This window comes from Telmatherina bonti (assembly GCF_933228915.1).
Source record: "Telmatherina bonti genome assembly, chromosome: 24".
In the NCBI taxonomy this organism is placed as follows: domain Eukaryota; kingdom Metazoa; phylum Chordata; class Actinopteri; order Atheriniformes; family Telmatherinidae; genus Telmatherina; species Telmatherina bonti.
The window spans coordinates 14,876,297-14,895,366 of record NC_136633.1 but is presented as its reverse complement, the minus strand read 5'-3'; the positions used below and the strand labels follow the sequence as shown (position 1 = coordinate 14,895,366).

The following is a 19,070-nucleotide window of genomic DNA, read 5'->3' as shown; positions in this document are numbered from 1 at the left end:
AGGTGGTGGTAAGTGTCTCTAGCTGTACTATCACACTCAAACAATCCCAACTCTAATAATACCAAAAAACAAAAACCCAACAACATTTATTTGTAAATATAACACAGGGACTAAGGCACATAACACAAACTTAATTTTGTAGCAATCAGAGGAAGACTAAATTCCTGTAGAATATGCATTTTACACAAGTATTTGCAGCCGAGGTCATGTGAGAAGGTCTCAATGAATTAAAAAATTAACTTGGACAAACAATTCAATCACTTTTTACAAACAGAAGCAAGTCATTTAAGTTGATTCTACAATTCTTCCAATTCTGATTGAATTAACTGTTTTTTTTTCTGTATGTTTGCTTTTTTATTAACAAAAACATTAAGTGAGCTTCACGTAAAATATGTTTTAGTACTATAGCCACATTTAACAACAAAGAACTTAAACATGCCAAAACAAAAAACTGGAAAAGCACTCGGAGAGCGCAAACCTCCGCCAAGGTCTTTAAAAAGTTCCCAGATCCAAACGTGGATCTGGATCACCACCAAAATTAAACGAGTTCTTCAGTTTCACATTTCCAACAACTCCTGAACATTTCATGAAAATCTGTCCATAACTTTTTGAGTTATCTTGAACACAAACAGACAAACAAACTAACAGATAAATGCGGGGTAAAACATAACCTCCTTGGTGGAAGTAAAAATGGGAGTGTGAAGGTCCAGATCATAATGTAGTATGTAGTATTACAGGGAAAGGTGGTTCTACGTTGCAACCCTGACAGGGACACGATTGTTCTCTGAGGGCCGGCCCCAAGCCCTGATAAATGCTGAGTGCTGCGTCAGGATAGCATCTGGCATAAAACATGTGCTAAATTACACTGTGCAAATGGGGCTTCCATACCAACTCGGTGGTTGGAAGCCGATGAGTCGCTGTGGCAACCCCTTCTCGGGTAAAAGCCAAAGAAGAAAACATACGTATTACTGGAGAAATTTATTTTAAGATTGTTGTTTTGCTGGTTTCATTCAATCCATTTATAATGTGATTTTCATTTTTTACAGTATGCCTGTTTTACATGTCAACATTTGGTCTATGCAGAGCATCGAAAGCACATTTTCTTTATTTGCTCTGGTGCGATCAGCCTGGGATTTGTTGCCTTGAGTGTTGCCTTGGAGAGGAGGTGGCCTGCAGGCAAGTGATGCCTCATAGATTTTCCTTCTCTTCCTCGTAATATTCCCAGGGGGAGGTAACGTGCGGATTGAGAATGTGAAGCTGGATTTCAAAGATAAGGCCCACGCCAAGGTTGGCTCCCTGGACAATGCTACCCATATGCCTGGAGGAGGAAATATAATGGTAATAAAAAGAAAAGAAAAATAAAACCTTCGTTTCAAACATCACAGCTCATTTCTTCAACCTAATCTGTCTGGTTCTACTCATCAGATTGAAAGCCACAAGCTGAGCTACCGGGAAACGGCCAAAGCTCGCGTGGACCACGGCGCAGAAATTATTGTCACCCACTCCCCTGGCGTCGAGACAGGAGGCACCTCCCCTCGTCTGTCCTCTGCTGGCAGCATCAACATGATGGAGTCGCCCCAGCTCTGTACACTGGCGCAGGATGTTACCGCTGCCCTGGCCAAGCAAGGCTTATGAGCTTCGGACACCCTTGAAAGCCACAATTATTTCTCTGTCACTGTTACACACTCATGCATCCACTGTTGTCCCATGACCCTTCACAGAAACATGACCCCTCACCCTTTGCCCCCACACACACACACCCAATACCCTGCAGGTCCTACAGTTGTAGTTAATTAACTGTCTTGTTCATCCAGTCCATCCAGTTGGATTTTTAACAATTCAGCAATTCACCTTTTGATTTTCCATTCATTTTCTCAAACACAAACCTCTGCATTTCGTTGAGTGGCCGTGATTGTCGAAGGTTGTTTTACGATTGTACGATGGCTTTGTGCAAATGTGTGTGAAAAAACATGGCCCAATTCCACTTGAATGGCAGTGGAAACTCCTTCATAACGTCCTTTTAGAATTTATACGGTACTGAATGCAAGCTACTGCATAATCAACGCTTGTCTTAAAAGATACCACTGTGCGAGAGACTTAATGTACGGGAACTTGCCGCCTAACGGAGCTGCATAAGAACGGTTGATGAATGGGCATGTCTGCTAAAACGTTACATGAATTTCTCTTTGTTGGTATGTTGAATTTTAATGTTATGGATTGTGGGGGTTCTTTTTGTTATGTTTTCATTTTCTATAAATGTCACTGTAGTGTTACGGTTTTGTACGTTCCCTGTGGCTGCTTTGGCCTGTTAGCATTTAAATGTGGATGACCTTTGCAGCTATGTCAATTTGAGCGCTAAACAGCTAGCTTTCCAATAGATTTTTTCTTTTTACTTCTTTTTCCCGGAAACAAACAGGCTGCCTGTTTTTTCCCAGTTTTTTTTTTTTTCTTCTTTTTGTTTGCTTTTATATTAGCGTTGTAGTTTAATGAGGCTACATGATGCTGTTACGCTGGCATGGCAAATAAATGACAAATAAATTAGATTTATTTGCAGCTATCTTAAACTTTTTGGTACGAGTGTGATCGGCCAGGGTGCATTATTGTATTGACTATTTAAAGTCTGATCCTAAAACACCCTGTGACTTTATTCCTTTTTGAAATGTATCTGGATGGGTGAAGGGGCCCAGCGTTTGTTAGGAAAATGTATAAAGTTTGAAGCTTTATATGAAAACATTCCAGTTGAAAGTGTAGCCGCATGGCTCTGTGTTGTGATTGATGTGGTTGATGTGACCATTACAGGAAGCAAAAGTAATGAAGAATGGGAGTCATCCTCAGCTTGCAGCAGATGGTAGAATTTTTTTCTAAAAAAAAAATGTAATAAAAACAAAACTCTTCTTGCATATTCTCTGCTCACCTTTGTGAAACACTTCTTTCCCCCTCTCCCCCCATGTCAGCTACTGCTCCAGTGTTTTCCTGTGCTTCCTCTTTTCCTATTTCCTCCCTCTACCCCCTCTCCTTGCCTGTGTACAGTCAGTGTATTTAAAAAGAACATGTAGATGTGTGTGCACATTTTCCAATCAATGTTTTAGACGTATTGATGACAAATGCTCCTTCAGGACGATGACAACATAAATAAAGAAGATAAAAACGGCATCATTCAAGTCTGGTTTATTTTTCATTCTGTATAAGAAGCAAAGTGACGTTGGCACATTCTGTTTTGCTGTGACTGTGACTTGCCAAAAGTGAGTTCTTGTCTAATTTGGACAGGTTTAGAGGGCTGTGCATTGGGCTCAGAAGGAATTTAAACTACATTCAGATCAACTTTGGGTGATAAATGGTGACTAGAACTGGTAAAGATCTGATGAAGCTTTGGCAGCTGGACAGCTGTTGGATTTTATCCTTAAAAGGGACCAAAACACTAAAAAAAAAACAAAAAAAAAAGGCTATTTTCATTTTGTTGTTTTTTGCATGAAGATTATATTCAAGAGACCTTACCAGTTTTTTCTTTTCTTTTTTTGTTTTGTTTGTTGGATTGAATGATTGAAGTCTGAAGAAACAAGACAAACTGGTTACTGGTCACCATATAGATGACCCATACACAACCACAATGATGCCTCCTCATTCTGGTTGCCAGCTTGGCCTCAAACTTACTGCATAAGTTCCAATTCAGCCATTTTGGTTGTGTTGATCACTATGGTATGAATATTACCCCAAAGGTGATCACACAAGGCAGAGGTCAATTCAATTCAACTTTATTTATACAGTGTCAAATCACAGCAATGCCTTCTCAAGATGCTTTTGCAAACAGAGAAAAGAAAAAAAAAACATAACGAAAGCCAATTCATAGTAGCCTATATAAGGAAACCAACAGATTGAGTTGTATCCTCCAACTCAATCTGGAATTAGTTCCTTAGCTCCAGTCCTCGACAGCTACCATCCTGCAGGTTTTAGTGTTTCCCTGATACAACACACCTGATTTGAATAAAAAGGTTGTCCAACAAGTCCAATAACTTGTCATCTTTTGCACCTGCCTGCTAATGAGTCAGGTGTGTTGCAGTGGGGAAACACTAAAACCTGCAAGATGGTAGCCCTTGAGGACCAGAGTCGGTGGCCCCTACACAAGATGTAGTCGTCAGGCCAGGCTGCAGTTGGTCTTTAACCTTCCACTCACAAGCCCTGGAAAATAGACTTCAGTCCCAGACTGTGGAGATATGGGATTACCACTGGTTGCTAAATTATCTTGGTATCTTGCTACATTGAGATTGCCTTCAGTGATGACAAGCCTTGGTTTTCCAGGAATAGAGATTATGCCCCACACTATCAAAATGCCATTGCCAAAAGCTGTTAACCCTGTCGGTGCAGCAATTAGTATAAAATCCTCCACTTCTCATTGCTAAACATAAGGTTCCACTGGTCCAGGTTCCAGTGCACATGTTGCTGACGCCCACACAAAGGGTCCTGGCAGCGACGAGCACTCACAGCAGTGCTCCTGGCTGCCTTATGAGACTGAAGACTGGCTGTATGCGGTTTGTTCTGGATTGTCTGGGTGGAGATCACTGACCTTGAAGCCTTGACTGCAAAGATGTAGGCGACTGCAACAGTTTCTAAATGCTGACATGGTAAGGACTCTCTCTTCATGTGGTGTCATCTTCTTGGGATTTCCACTTTGCAGCTTGTCTCTGACCTCCCCCTTTTTATGAAACTTTGCCTTTAAATCGAAAGGTGGTCCAGGCGTTATTTCATATAATGCTGAAATTTGTTGAAATACATTGTGAAGTAGCGCAATGGTACAGGCCCTATTCCAATCAGTCACATGTGGCATGCATGGAGCAGACACAAAGTGACAGTTGAAGCAAAGTCCATGCTCACAGTTGATGCTCATCAGGTGCATCTCAGGAACCAGATCGTTGTAGCACTAGTAGTATATGCACTGCTCAAAAAAATAAAGGGAACACTAAAGTAACACATAGATCTGAATGAATGAAATATTTTTATTATATACTTTGATCTTTCCAGAGTTGAATGTGCTGACAACAAAATCACACAAAAAATCATCAATGCATTTATAGATGGAGCGGGACATGATGTCCCAGATGTGCTCAATTGGATTCAGGTCTGGGGAATGGGCAGGCCAGTCCATAACATCAATGCCTTCATGTTGCAGGAACTACTGACACACTCCAGCCACATGAGGTCTAGCATTGTCTTGCATTAGGAGGAACCCAGGGCCAACCGCACCAGCATATGGTCCCACAAGGGGTCTGAGGATCTCATCTCGGTACCTAATGGCAGTCAGGTTACCTCTGGCGAGCACATGGAGGGCTGTGCGGCCCTCCAAAGAAATGCCACAACACACCATTACTGACCCACTGCCAAACCAGTCCTGCTGGAGGATGTTGCAGGCAGCAGAACGTTCTCCACGGCGTCTCCAGACACTGTCATGTCTGTCACATGTGCTCAGTGTGAACCTGCTTTCATCTGTGAAGAGCACAGGGCACCACTGGTAAATGCCAAACGTCCTGCACGGTGTTGGGCTGTAAGCACAACCCCCACCTGTGGACATTGGGCCCTCATACCACCCTCATGGAGTCTGTTTCTGACTGTTTGAGCAGACACATGCACATTTGTTGCCAGGGCTCTGGCAGTGCTCTTCCTGTTCCTCCTTGCACAAAGAAGGAGGTAGCGGTCCTGCTGCTGGGTTGTTGCCCTCCCATGGTCTCCTCGACGTCTCCTGATGTGCTGGCCTGTCTCCTGGTAGCGCCTCCATGCTCTGGACACTATGCTGACAGACACAGCAAACCTTCTTGCCACAGCTCGCATTGATGTTCCATCCTGGATGAGCTGCACTACCTGAGCCACTTGTGTGGGTTGTAGACTCCGTCTCATGCTACCACTGGAGTGAAAGCACCTCCAACATTCAAGAGTGACCAAAACATCAGCCAGAAAGCATCAGAACTGAGAAGTGGTCTGTGGTCACCACCTGCAGAACCGGTCCTTTATTGGGTGTGTCTTGCCAATTCCCTTTAATTTCCACCTGTTGTCTATTCCATTTGCACAACAGCATGTGGAATTAATTGTCAATCAGTGTTGCTTCCTAACGGGACAGTTTGATTTCACAGAAGTATGGTTGACTTGGAGTTACATTGTGTTGTTAAAGTGTTCCCCTTATTTTTTTTTGGCATTGTTGGAGTAGCAGTAGTTGTTGCTAATGTGTGTTTGCATGATGGCTTGGACTAAGCAGTACAGAAAATTAATGAATGAACAAATGAATGAATGAATGAATGAGTCTTCTTGCACCCATTCTTAAAATGTAAAGCTGGAATACTACAAGAATCTTCATAAATAAGAATAAAGTGTCTTTTGGAGGATTCAGTTCAGTGCTTGACAAGGTACCTACACCTCACACATTGTGGGAAGTTCTATTAAATCCAATGGGAATGTGTTCCCATACTTACCACCAGTTCTGTCCAGCTTCTCTCATGGAGATAATACCTAATTCAGATGTTTAAATATGGCATGTGTGCCAACTTTGTTGTATATGTGGGTCTGTATATGTGTTTGTATCTCTGCATTTATGGTTTAATTATCTTAGAAATAATCTCATGACCCAACAGAGGTGCTAACCCCCAGTTTGAGAAAATTTTAGTGAACAGTTTTTATCCAACAGCTGGCTGAATATTGGAGGTAATTCATGTTTAAAAGCTTAAAATAGTTTCATTTGGTAAAAGGAAGATAAACAACTTTGCCTTTGAAAATATGTTCTAGTTGGTGCTAAATATGAAATTAAAGAGCCCTGACTTTTAAAATGGTTGATGCTATTTTTGATATGACAAATCTTGTTTGTATGAACACCAAATGTGTGCAAACATTTGGGTTTATCTGTAAAATTGAGGCTTCATTGACACGAATAGCTGTATGCGGATGATAAACCAATTAGAACTTGCTTGTATATTTACTTAAAGGGTCATTTAACCATTTATGTTTTTTCAACATGAAGTCCAGTTAATCTTTATAAAAATGGGCGTGTTTTTACCAATTTTAATATAGGTGACATAAATAACTCATTAGAAGTCTAGCTTCAGTTTTTGGACACCAACACTATGTAGATATTTTAGGAAAATAACAGCAGCTGCTGTTTCATGTCTCTTCTGACTGCAAAGTCTTTGGACTGACCCTCTTATGTAGGAATATTTGGGTTGTATTATCAATTAATTATCAATTATAGAAAGAAAAAAACTAATTAAAAGAAAAAAAATAAAAGAACATGGTTAATTTTTTTTCACCAGCTTACCATGTTTATAAAGCAACCTGTTGATATCCAAATGGTGGATTATCCCTTGTGTGAATGCGCCATCCTGTTGCGGTTTTAGCGTGTGAATGCAGCGGTTTCTACGTCGTGCACACGCAGTGCCTTTGATGCACAGAGGAGGGCAAACATCTGTCCCCGCTGCACACACTGCGTCTTTAAGCTCCGATAAATTAGCATCCCGATCAACTGTCGCTCTCCGCTGACGGAGGTGCTGAAATCAGAGCACTCTCTCCTCCTCCTCCTCCTCCTCCTCTTCCTCCACCAACACCCCTCCCAGCTCTCTCCTTCAATCTCGCTATTGCCGCCGATCGACACTTGCAGCCATTTTACGCAGGACTAACCCAATCATGTCGTGAGGGAGTTCTCTGTGGTCACCTGGGCAGAGGCAGCAGCCGGCGCGTGCTGCTGCTGCTGCTGCTGCTCGCGCGCAGGCAGGCAGGCAGGTCCGGGCAAAATGGTGAAGAGGAAAAGCCTGGACGAGAACGAGCCGGAGTGCGGGAAGGGGATACCGTTTCCTATCCAGACCTTCTTATGGAGGCAAACCAGGTTAGTGTGTGACTGATAACAGGTGTTTGTCATTGAGGAGGGGGATGAGGAGGATTTCTCAGCAGTGGTGGCAAAGTCGCAGCCTGACACAAGGAAAGGAGAGCGATTCTTTTCAGCCTTAGAGGTGTCAAAATTGAACAAACTTAACCCGTGAATGGGAAACTGTGTCACTGATGTGTCAGTTTGCTTTTGCTTTTTTTTTTTTTTTTTTTTTTTTTTTTTTAAATGGAGGACGATTTGTTTTGTGACTGAATGGAAGGATGTATGTTGGATGATGTCACACCTGTCCAGCAAATCTGCACAAAAAATAATGGACATAAAGAGGCTGCTTATGGATTGCAGTCAAATGAGGGCTCATGTTTGTATTTCATGATCAATTTATGTATTTTCTCCTTCTCTAAGCAACATTTCTTTGTATTTTTCAGCGCTTTTCTGCGTCCAAAGTTAGGGAAACAGTATGAAGCATCCTGCGTGGTGAGTCATTTTCTAATGCTTTCTGGGTTATGGGTTGAAATAATCGCCTCTCTTCCCTGTAATCTGTTTTACCTTAATGCACCTGAAAATCAAGCGAGCTTTTGGTTTTGCATTTAGCAAATGAGTCCCCGCCCCCACCTCCCCCTTTGCCTCCTCAGCTAGACCTTTCTGAAAACTCATATCCATAATGATGGTTCTTCAGATCCCTTCGGAGCCAAACAGAGCTGCCTCTGTCTCTTCCCACAGGCATTTCCTTGCTCGGGGACATGTTGGACATTTAGCTAGTCAAAGAAAGGAGGTGTTTTAATTCCTGGCTGATGTCTGTTTTTCTCCCTCCTTCTGGCCACCTCCCCAGTCTTTTGAGCGGGTGCTGGTGGAGAACAAGCTGCACGGGCTGTCACCAGCCCTGTCAGAGGCCATCCAGAGTATCTCCCGCTGGGAACTCGTCCAGGCAGCCCTGCCTCATGTACTCCACTGCACCTCCATCCTGCTCTCGAACAGAAACAAGCTGGGTGAGGACAGAGAATACACACATTACTGCTCCTTCAGGCATTGAGCTGACAGCCACCACCAGGTTATATTTATTCAGTAAAACACAAAACATATGCTCTTTCTCTTGCTGGAAAGACGCAAAAAAGAAAAATAAAAAAAATAAAAAAAAGCTAAAAGGAAACTATTAAATGTCATTCGAATGTAATGCACTGAAATATATGTGATGGAAGATTTAGATCAATTAAATGTCGATAAAATCAAAGAGTAAAGAAAATATGTGTATAACTTGTGTATTACTTTGTAACTAACTTGCTATGTGGTGATTAAATAAAATAAGCCCTTAGATCATCCATGCATTATTTAGTGAAAAATGAAAGCAAAAAAAAAAACAACAAAAAAACCGATTTTAAAAGATATTAATTGATTTTTTTCCACGTTTGGCTGGAAATTCTGGGAAATGGGCTAAAAATGCTGTATTAATGCATATAGAGATGAGCTGTTACATGATCTCTTTGTCTCAGTCGCCCACTTTCCGCCCGCAGACTTTTCTCACAGTGAAATTACTCAGACTAATGACTCTGAACATGCAGAAATGTAAAAGCTTTCATTGGAGTGATTTTCTCTTGCTTGGTAAATATGAATCATTTAGCTCAAGTAATACTGTACCTCAATACAGAGCTAGAAAAACAGTCCATGCAACCCATTCATCACCCCAAGTATAAAAATGTGATCTGTTAACCTCCAACAGGCCACCAGGATAAGTTAGGCGTGGCAGAGACCAAGCTGCTCCACACGCTTCACTGGATGCTGCTTGATGCTGCCCAGGAGTGCAACCATGAGTCCAGCCTTGGCCACGGGTGGTCCGGGGGCAGCAGCAGCAGCGCCTTCCTCCAGCCTGTTGGAAACCAGGGCTCCTCCCCTGGAGCTCCAGGATCCGGTTCTGGCTCGGCTCTGGGCGGATCAGGACCCCAACATAGCAGCTCCCTGCTGGAGGAGGAAGAGCACGCTCGGACCAAGCTGTTCCACAAGAGCATGTCCACAGTGGAGCTGTTTGTGTTCCTGTTTGCGCCACTCATCCACCGTATTAAGGTCAGCCGATACCAATATGCACAAACAGGTATTGATTTTGGGAACACAATGCCATCGTAACAGCAGGTTACTCCTCTCCGCCTTTATTTTTTAAGGTGTATTGAGATTTTAATAGAATCTCTTTAGCTTTATCTACATATTGACTTGTGCTCACACCCATATCAAGTCACTCACACACTGGGTCACCCTGTCTATTGATCTGTGTGTACAAGCCAATAAAATGGTCAGGTTACAGCGCTCAGAGGATTGTATGTTTTTTCACCTACTGGATGTATTACCATGTTGCATAAACATGAAAATCTATGCAAGTCATAAGGACTGGTGTAATTAATAAATGATGCCTGTATAGATGGGAAAACTACATTCTAAATATATCTTTTGGACTCTTTTTTTTTTTTTTTTTCAGGAGTCGGATCTGACCTTCCGATTGGCCAGCGGTCTGGTAATATGGCAGCCAATGTGGGAGCACCGTCAACCTGACATCCCCGCCTTTACTTCTCTCATCAAACCTGTTAGGAATATTGTAACAGGTAGGGAGAGGGGCTTACTTCCACCTCTGTGAATCCCTTTGCTTGTGGTTAATATAATCTGCTCCATATGTCCCAACAGCAAAGAGGAACTCCCCAGTCAACAACCAGTGCAGTCCCTGTGGATCTGGCAACCCAGGTCCCACGGTAAGCGAGTGTCTTTTTTTTTTTTTTTTTTTTTTTTAAGCTCAGCTTGTACTTGTTCAGGCAGGAGTCTGTGGTTTCTTCCCCCTTCTCATTTCATTTCTCCCCTGGGGCTGCCTGCTAATATTAATTAGCGCCATCCATCCGAGAGCATGGTAAGCCAGGGTCACGACAGAAACCTCACTCCCACCTCGCAGCCTCTAATTTATCAGGAAAACGTCTGTCTGCCTGTCCTGTTAATCCACCCGTCTGCCGTATCTGTCCATCTCCGACTCGCAGGGCTTCCAGGTGGTCTGCGAAACTGCCCAATCAGATTCTTCCTCCCCCGCAGCTGGTGAGCAGAGCTGTCGTCGTGGTAACTCTGTGGATAAAGGTGGCCCTTCCCAGCAACCCCCTCCGGCCAAAGGCCCTTCCAAGAAAAAGTAAGTTCTGTCATTCAGTTTTATCTTGATATTTGTGGGTCTTCTTTTTATTTTGCTAATAGAAGAGAAGAATTAAGACGATCACATGAGGTCACTTGTCAGTATCATGTCATGTGAATAAATCCCACCTGTAGTTTTAAAACAGACATTTAAGGCAGCGTGAATGATTCTTGTGTATTTTGTGGATGGAATCACGCAGTAACACCTCACAGACATAGTGGTCTGAAATAATTTTACATCCACAATGCTAAGCAGTGAATCACCGCAGTTGTATATTTGTTTGTTTGTTTTTCCCCTGTTTTTTAAAGGTTACACTTGTTGACACAGAGCTGGTGCCGTCGTCTTACTGATGGCGAAACATTTAGCCTCGCGGCAGCATCTGTATATGAGCAGCTTTGCCTTCCCCTGTGTAATGTTTGCTCAGTCACACATGCAGAGCCCTTCTCGCATGAACGTTATCAGACCTATCTGACGTTTGCTGTCATAACCAGGGTAATTAGGCTCTGGTCTGGCATGACACGGTCTGGCTTGTTTTGGTCTGCCCACAGCAGATCTGGCAATGTTCAGTCTCCATTATAAGAAAAAAAAAATAGGCTTTGTTTATGAACTGGTTGGTATCAATTATGTAAGTTTGACTTGAAAAGTTTTTTTTTTTTTTTCTATTATCAAAATGTCATCCAGAAAGACATTTCACATATTTCTTATTCATGCCATGACTCGCAGAAGGTGGAACATTTGCTCATGCGATGTGAGAGTTAAGTGTGCCACGACAGATCTGTCTGCATCCCGAGGCACCTAACTAGTGGGCTGGGGGAATGAGAATGATGTAAGGAAAAGACAGAGAGGCTCATAAGCCGTCAGTCGCTCATCTCAACTGATTCTGACAGGCAGAGAAGTCACTTCGATGCTTCCTGTGATCCCTCTGACAGGCAGCAGCAACTGACTGGGAATCGAACTAAGCCCAAACCCGCTTCCCTCCGTGCCAGTTCTGTCCTCATGCACGCATCGCATGGTAACACATGCAGGAGAGGAGAGATTAACCTCCACTGTTTGTTTTTTCTGCACACACTCAACAAAGACGGAGAAATTGCATTCTTTTGGGGTTCATGAAGGGAATTTGAAGCTGTTCTCAGCGGAAGGAGAGAAACGGGGAGCCGAATATGAATGAGATCCATGGTGAACGAGGACGTTTAAAAAGGCAGAGTTGAGTTTTGTAGGGAAGTTGCGTGGATCATCAAAGTCACGTGACAGCGCACCAGCGGATTGCAGTCAGACTGAATGAAAACGCGCACTCCTGCAAAGCACGAACCAGATCCAATCATTTCCGGCATCGGGTCCGGTGATTAATGCGGCTTACTCATCCCACGGCGCCGCAATCCGCACCTCTCAAGGCACTGCTGATGCTGAAGCAGTTTCCATGGCAACCACTGGCTACTGCATCTCTCTTATCGCATGGAGTAGGGGGGACTGGGCTGCTGCCTCTTGCATGGCCTGGGGTGGCTGTCGTCACTTGGTTTCCTTGGCAACCTGACACAACAGCAGTAGGCAGTATGAGTGTGTGTGTGTGTGTGTGTGTGTGTGCTGGCGAGACAGTAACATGATACAGCCTCCCTCTGCTCCCTGCTCTCAAAGTGATTCATGTAGATATCGACCATCTCTTCCTGCTCCGTTTATTACAGCCAAGGCAAGATTAAATGCCTTCCTCTGTCTCTCACTCCCCTTCTCGTGGTTTTCGATATGTTTCTCCACAGTTTGCCGTGCTCCATACGATCCGCAGCGTACCAACCGCTGACCTTCATTCCAGCTTATTTATAGTGGACTCACGTAGGCTTAGGCTCCCTGTCTCTCTGCTGCGCTCCCGATGATGCTGAAGGGGGGCTCTGCCCTTGTTTACCATCCTCCTTTGATGCATTATTAATGAGGCAATGTGGCAGGAGTTGATGATAGGCTAATATAACAGGAGAGGCAGTGATTTATTGTGTTTGTAGTTGTCTGAAAGCGCAGAAGTGAAATCAAACAGCCGGTCTGTGTTGCATTTGACAGAAGCTCATATTTGCATCTGATCTTTTTAAATCAAAATTTCATCAAAATCTGTTACTTCTGTTCTCAGTTATTTCCTTCTCCACTTGAGTTTTGGTCTTTGAAGGCAATACAGTTGTTTAGGAGTTAGTTATGTCACCAAACAGCAAGCCTAGTAAGAGGGTTATAAGACCTGATGAACAAATAAAGCTTAGAATATCCCTAAATTCCAACTTCATTCACCTTTAAGCCATTAACATCCCCTTATAAATCTGGTTTTTACTCATCTCTTTGAAACCCATGATTGGTGAATTCATCTTCATCTTCATCTTCTTTGCGTAGTTTTCATCCTGGTCACGGAACAGTGGACCAGCTCGGGGTCTTGTTCACGAGTGAGGAAAGGAAGGATTGACAGACGGATCGGTGCGGCGTCTGCAGTAATGCGGACTCTGCGCCGGTCTGTCGTGGTTAAGAAGGAGCTGAGCCAGAAGGCGAAGCTCTCGATTTACCAGTCGATCTACGTTCCTACCCTCACCTATGGTCATGAGCTGTGGGTCGTGACCGAAAGAACGAGATCTCGTATACAGGCGGCTGAAATGAGTTTCCTCTGCAGGGTGGCCGGGCTCTCCCTTAGAGATAGAGTGAGGAGCTCGGTCATCCGGGAGGAGATCAGAGTAGAGCCGCTGCTCCTTCGCATCGAGAGGAACCAGTTGAGGTGGCTCGGGCATCTGGTCAGGATGCCTCCTGGACGCCTCCCTGGTGAGGTGTTCCAGGCACGTCCCTCTGGGAGGAGACCCCGGGGAAGACCCAGCACACGCTGGAGGGATTACATCTCTCGGCTGGCCTGGGAACGCCTCGGGATCCCCCCTGCAGAGTTGGCAAATGTGGCTGGGGAGAGGGAAGTCTGGGCTTCCCTGCTTAGGCTGCTGCCCCCACGACCCGACCCCGGATAAGCGGCAGAAGATGAAGATGAAGATGAGATGAAGATGAAGATGAAGACTTTAGGATCTTCTTGATTGAAAAAAAAAAAAAAAACATGAAAAATAATAATAAACGTAGACATTTAAAATTCAGAAGATATCTTGGTATGAGCTGACTAAGCGAACTATGCGTCAGGATTTCCTTCAGTTAAATGAAGACAACACTGAAATAGTTTTTGGATCCAAGTAAGAAAGATTAAAAGTCAGCGCCTGGATTCACACAGCTACGTTAAAAACCAACAACTAAGCCAAAAATTGAGGAAAAAGTCATTGGGTCAGACCTGAATTTCAGCATTAAGACAACTGTGAAGTCATACATGCTCAAATGACTTCACATTCTCACACAAATCACCTCTTGTGATACTCCTGTCTTATTTCTTCCTCTCATGCCAACAGGAACCTTTTAAAGAGATCCTGTTCATGCTTTCCAGCCAACCAAAGTGCCTGCTTTCCATTTCCACTTCACTTTTTCTCATGCACACATACTTTCTACTCTTGCATCCATGTATTCTCCTCTTAGATGCAGATATTACAATATTAACTTTACTTATTAAATAAGAGTAAAATATATAAATATGTGTGAGGAGAGCATGAGAAGGTGAAAATGCTCTTGTTAGTTGTTGAATCGGGTGGAAATTTGGGTCTTTGGAGGTTCATCTCTATGGATTTTGGACAATGGCAGGATTATAATAAAACTGATTTTTCCCCATATGCAAACCAAGGAAAAAAATGTGTGTTCAAAAGATGTGGTACGCCTGACGGAGAGGTAGATTTTGCATTACAGAGCCAACCAACACAGAGCTGGTCATTTTTTCTGAATGGTCTATTCATTCTGCTTATAGCGTCTCTGCTCTTTTGTCCTAATGGTCGATCCACACACTGCAAAAACTCAGTCTTAAAAAACAAGGAAAAAAAAACAAAAATTAGGTAAATGTTGCTTAAAATAAGATAAATTATCTGCCAACAGAACAAGAAAATTTGGCTTGTCAAGACTTCCCAAAACAAGTAAAAAAAAATACTCTTAAAACAAGAGAAATTCTTTGGCATAAAAACTAAGAATTATATTACCTTAATAAAATTTAAAAAAAAAAAGCATATGTGTACTCAATTTAAGATTTTTAATCTTACTTAGATTTTGCAGTGTAGTTTCCTGCTTTCCTCTTGACCTTCTCAGACGTTTGTAACAACTAAAACCTGAGTTCCAGATGGCTCATATCCTTTTTTTTTTTCTTTTCTTCCAGGATATCAGCTCCCGGTGGCCTGCCTGCTTCTCTGGCCCAGCGAGCGCGTTATGCAACTTACTTTGATGTGGCGGTGCTGCGCTGCCTCCTGCAGTCAAACTGGATAGAAGAGGGCGTGCACTGGGCCCTGATGTATTACCTGCAGCGCCTGCGGCAGATCCTGGAGGAGAGGCCGGAACGAACCCCTGAACCTCCCGTCACGCCTCTGCCACGCCCACGCAGCAGCTCCATGGTTGCTGCAACACCCTCACTGGTCAACACTCATAAGACTCAGGTAGCTGAATGCAAATCAATTGTTGCTAAGACACTTTCATGCTGTGATGTCCTTCCCTATCTGGGAGCTACGTCAATCATAAACTGGAAATTTTTTTTTTGATTTTTTTTTTTTTGCAGGATTTGAGCATGAAGTGCAACGAGGAGGAAAAGTCTCTGAGCACAGAGACATTTGCAAAAGTGTCTCTGACTAGCCTACGTCGACAGGCAGTCCCTGACCTGTCCTCTGACCTGGGCATGAACATCTTTAAGAAGGTCAGATTTACACTTAGACAGCCACCAAATTGATTGTATTATCAGATTAGATCAGGACAAAAAAAAAAAAAAAAAAAAAAAAAAAGGCTGTTTTTCTTGCAGTTTAAGAACCGCAGGGAAGACCGAGAGAGAAAAGGGTCCATTCCCTTCCATCACACGGGAAAGAAGCGTCAGCGTCGCATGGGAGTCCCATTCCTGCTGCACGAGGACCACCTGGACGTCTCACCCACCCGAAGCACCTTCTCCTTTGGAAGCTTCTCAGGCCTGGGTGATGACAGACGGGTTGTAGATCGCGGGGGCTGGCAGGCCACGATTATGGGTAGGGTGCCGTTCGCAATGAGAATAATTCGCATTTCTTTCTTGCACTCAAGCAAGCTTTAATATGTGGATCAGACTGTCAGCTTGGGAATTAGGTCTGTTCATTAACATTAGTATTTCTGATTAGGTTTTACTGGGAAATATGACTAAATTAAGCTTTTGGCATTATTATTATTATTATTATTATTATTATTATTATTATTATCAAATTATTATTATTATTATTATTATTATCAAATTATTATTATTATTATTATTATTATTAATTAATATTATTAATATTATTAATATTATTAATATTATTCTCATCATTCTCATTATTATTATTATTATTATTATTATTATTATTATTATTATTATTATCGTTATTGTTATTATTATTATTATTATTATTGTTATTATTATCCACAGTTGGTGACTTTAACATGAATCCTTCACTATAGTGGTGCAGTTTTATCCATTGTTTTCACCTGGAATGCTGTATACTCGTTTAAAGTTCATCTATTTATATTCCTCTGTTGTAGCATGTGGCATCCAGGTTTTTGTAGAAAGACCATTTGCATTTGTGTGTTTGCATCAGATCTTTGCCTTTGACCTTTTTATTTTTTTCCATGTACTTTGGTGCACTATTTTCCAGGCAAATTCACACGCAGAGGCAGCACAGACACGGCTGCAGATGCAGACAGCCTGAGCGCCAAGCACTCGCACTCCCACCATTCCTTACTACGAGACATGCCGGACCACTCCAACAGCCACAGTGATAACACGGTCAAAGAGGGTAAGGAGGGGACGGGAATGTGGTAAATTGCTGGAAATAACTTGACAGAAAGATGGAGAAAAAACAAACAGAAAAAGGACAGAAAAGTTAGCTCATGTTACTGGTTGAGATGAAGTTTATAGAAAAGAATAGCTACTAAAATTCAAAAGTAAAAATAAAACTTTACAGGAAAACACAGCAAAACAAACAAGCACACATTGTTTAACCTTTTTTCCATCAGCTCTAGTAAAGGTAGGACAGATGCATCTGGCTCCTCAGAGGCCTGCTGAGCAGCTCCAAAATAGGACAGGATTATGTAACATGTATTGTGACGATACAAATATACACATAAATAACAGCACTGCCTTTGAACCCCAAAACATCAGAAAATTAAACCCACCTGGGGAGCGGATGCCAAATCTGAACTGCAATAGCGGATAAATAGCTAAATACATCTTTATTACGTAGAAAATTCCACATGAAGGGTGAATTTATTCAAAACATCAAGTTCATGTTTGGCAGCAAGACTCTGCAATTTCACCCATCCTTTAGGTTGTGGATAAATTTTAAATTTTTGTCCCCTAATATGAGATATGAGCTTCTTATTTCTGAGCTTTAAAAAGTCCATGTAAATAAAACTTGTTCTTTAATTGCTGACTAACTGAACACATGCTCCAGTTTTTATCTATTATAACGTGATCTTGAAAGAATTGGAAGATTCTACTCAGGAAGAAACCTAATAAAAATGCAACCTGCAGTAAAAGGAGCATAGGATTTTAAAACAGGCAATGTTGAATGAGATCTGCATGACTTTCAGTGGAAAAAATGAAAAAAATAAAAAAATAACAGTAAAATGGTACCAAAGAAGCTGGTACACTGTAAAAACTGAAATCTAAGATTAAAAATCTTAAACTGAGTACACATATGCTTATTTTTTCAAAGGTAAGACAATTCTTAGTTTTTATGCCAGAGAATTCCTCTTGTTTTAAGAGGACATGACAACCCAAATTTTCTTGTTCTGTTGGCAGATAATTAATCTTATTTTAAGCAACGTTTATTTTAAGCAACGTTTACCTCATTTTTGTATATATATATATAAATATATATTTTTTTGTTGTAAGGCTGAGTTTTTGCAGTGTAGACTACATTTGTGTGGTACTTTATGGATTTTTGTAATTGTATTATGACAGAAAAATGGTCCTGTTTCTGTCGTCTGTAGTTCGATCTCAGATCTCAACAATCACCATGGCTGCATTCAACACCACAGTGGCGTCCTTCAACGTGGGTTACGCCGACTTCTTCACCGAGCACATGAAGAAGCTGTGTAACCCTGTGGTTGTGCCTGAGATCCCCGTGGAGCCGCTGGCCTGTGCCAACCTGCCCCGCAGCTTCACCGACTCTTGCATCAACTACTCCTGTCTGGAAGAGGGGGAGAACATTGAGGGGACCAACAACTTTGTGCTGAAAAACGGCATGCTAGATCTCACTGTAAGCTTTTTTCCTCTCATGTATATTAGAGTTAACGTCATTCTGTAGCTTTTGTAAAGAAGAAAACGCAGCTTTTCCCCTCCTCCTGGTATTCAGGCTGTGTTGCGGGCTCTTCACGCTGTTCTCAGCCATGACATCAGCTCCAGGATCTGCGATGTGGCCCTCAACATCATCGACTGCCTGCTGCAGCTGGGTGTGGTGCCGGGCATGGGCAAGAAACTGTCCAAGGCCGATAACAAGGAGAACCAGGAGATAAGAAGCAAAGACCCGGGGGGGCCGATTGCAGGGGCAGGTGGAGGGGGAGATGAGGGTGGAGGAGGAGGGGGGAGTGGTGGAGGGAGTGGGCAGGGGAGCAAGGATGATGTGAAGAATAACAAGGATAATGACAAAAAGGTGCACTCACAATGCATTTTAAAGCCTTTATAATTTAAAAAATACCTAAAATAAACCTTTGTTTTATTTATTTAATTATTTTTGTTGTTGTTGTTTTGCATGTGTGGTCCTGCTCTGTGCTGTAAGCAGGAGGAAGGTTCGGGTTTTAGTACCCACCGCTTTGCTTTGACCATGCTGATAAAGATCGTCAAGTCTCTGGGCTGCGCCTACGGATGTGGCGAGGGTCACCGGGGGCTTTCAGGAGATCGCCTCAGGATGCAGGTCAGACATCGCCACTGACGAGCCTTGAGGGTTACATGCTCCTTAGCCATTTATTTGTAACTCTATTCTTCCTTTTTTAGTG

General features: G+C 42.6%; 2 protein-coding genes across 2 annotated transcripts in view; both read left to right on the top strand.

Moving 5' to 3' along the window:
* The window catches only part of LOC306773835 (uncharacterized protein), a 47,408-nt gene extending 44,303 nt beyond the window's left edge, over positions 1-3,105 (top strand). Inside the window, exons 11-12 of the mRNA XM_079263766.1 lie at positions 1,226-1,338; positions 1,426-3,105. Of these exons, the coding sequence (XP_079119892.1) occupies positions 1,226-1,338; positions 1,426-1,635 (323 nt within the window). The 3' untranslated portion in view covers positions 1,636-3,105. The remainder of the gene's footprint in view (positions 1-1,225; positions 1,339-1,425) is intronic.
* A 4,658-nt stretch (positions 3,106-7,763) lies between these two features.
* unc80 (unc-80 homolog (C. elegans)) overlaps positions 7,764-19,070 on the top strand; it is a gene marked incomplete at both ends in the record, with an annotated part of 57,038 nt that continues 45,731 nt past the window's right edge. Inside the window, 14 exons of the mRNA XM_079263922.1 lie at positions 7,764-7,855; positions 8,281-8,329; positions 8,685-8,841; positions 9,570-9,910; positions 10,317-10,440; positions 10,520-10,584; positions 10,861-11,003; positions 15,244-15,517; positions 15,637-15,771; positions 15,874-16,090; positions 16,727-16,867; positions 18,066-18,334; positions 18,431-18,727; positions 18,857-18,988. Coding sequence (XP_079120048.1) covers positions 7,764-7,855; positions 8,281-8,329; positions 8,685-8,841; positions 9,570-9,910; positions 10,317-10,440; positions 10,520-10,584; positions 10,861-11,003; positions 15,244-15,517; positions 15,637-15,771; positions 15,874-16,090; positions 16,727-16,867; positions 18,066-18,334; positions 18,431-18,727; positions 18,857-18,988 — 2,436 coding nt within the window. The remainder of the gene's footprint in view (positions 7,856-8,280; positions 8,330-8,684; positions 8,842-9,569; positions 9,911-10,316; positions 10,441-10,519; positions 10,585-10,860; positions 11,004-15,243; positions 15,518-15,636; positions 15,772-15,873; positions 16,091-16,726; positions 16,868-18,065; positions 18,335-18,430; positions 18,728-18,856; positions 18,989-19,070) is intronic.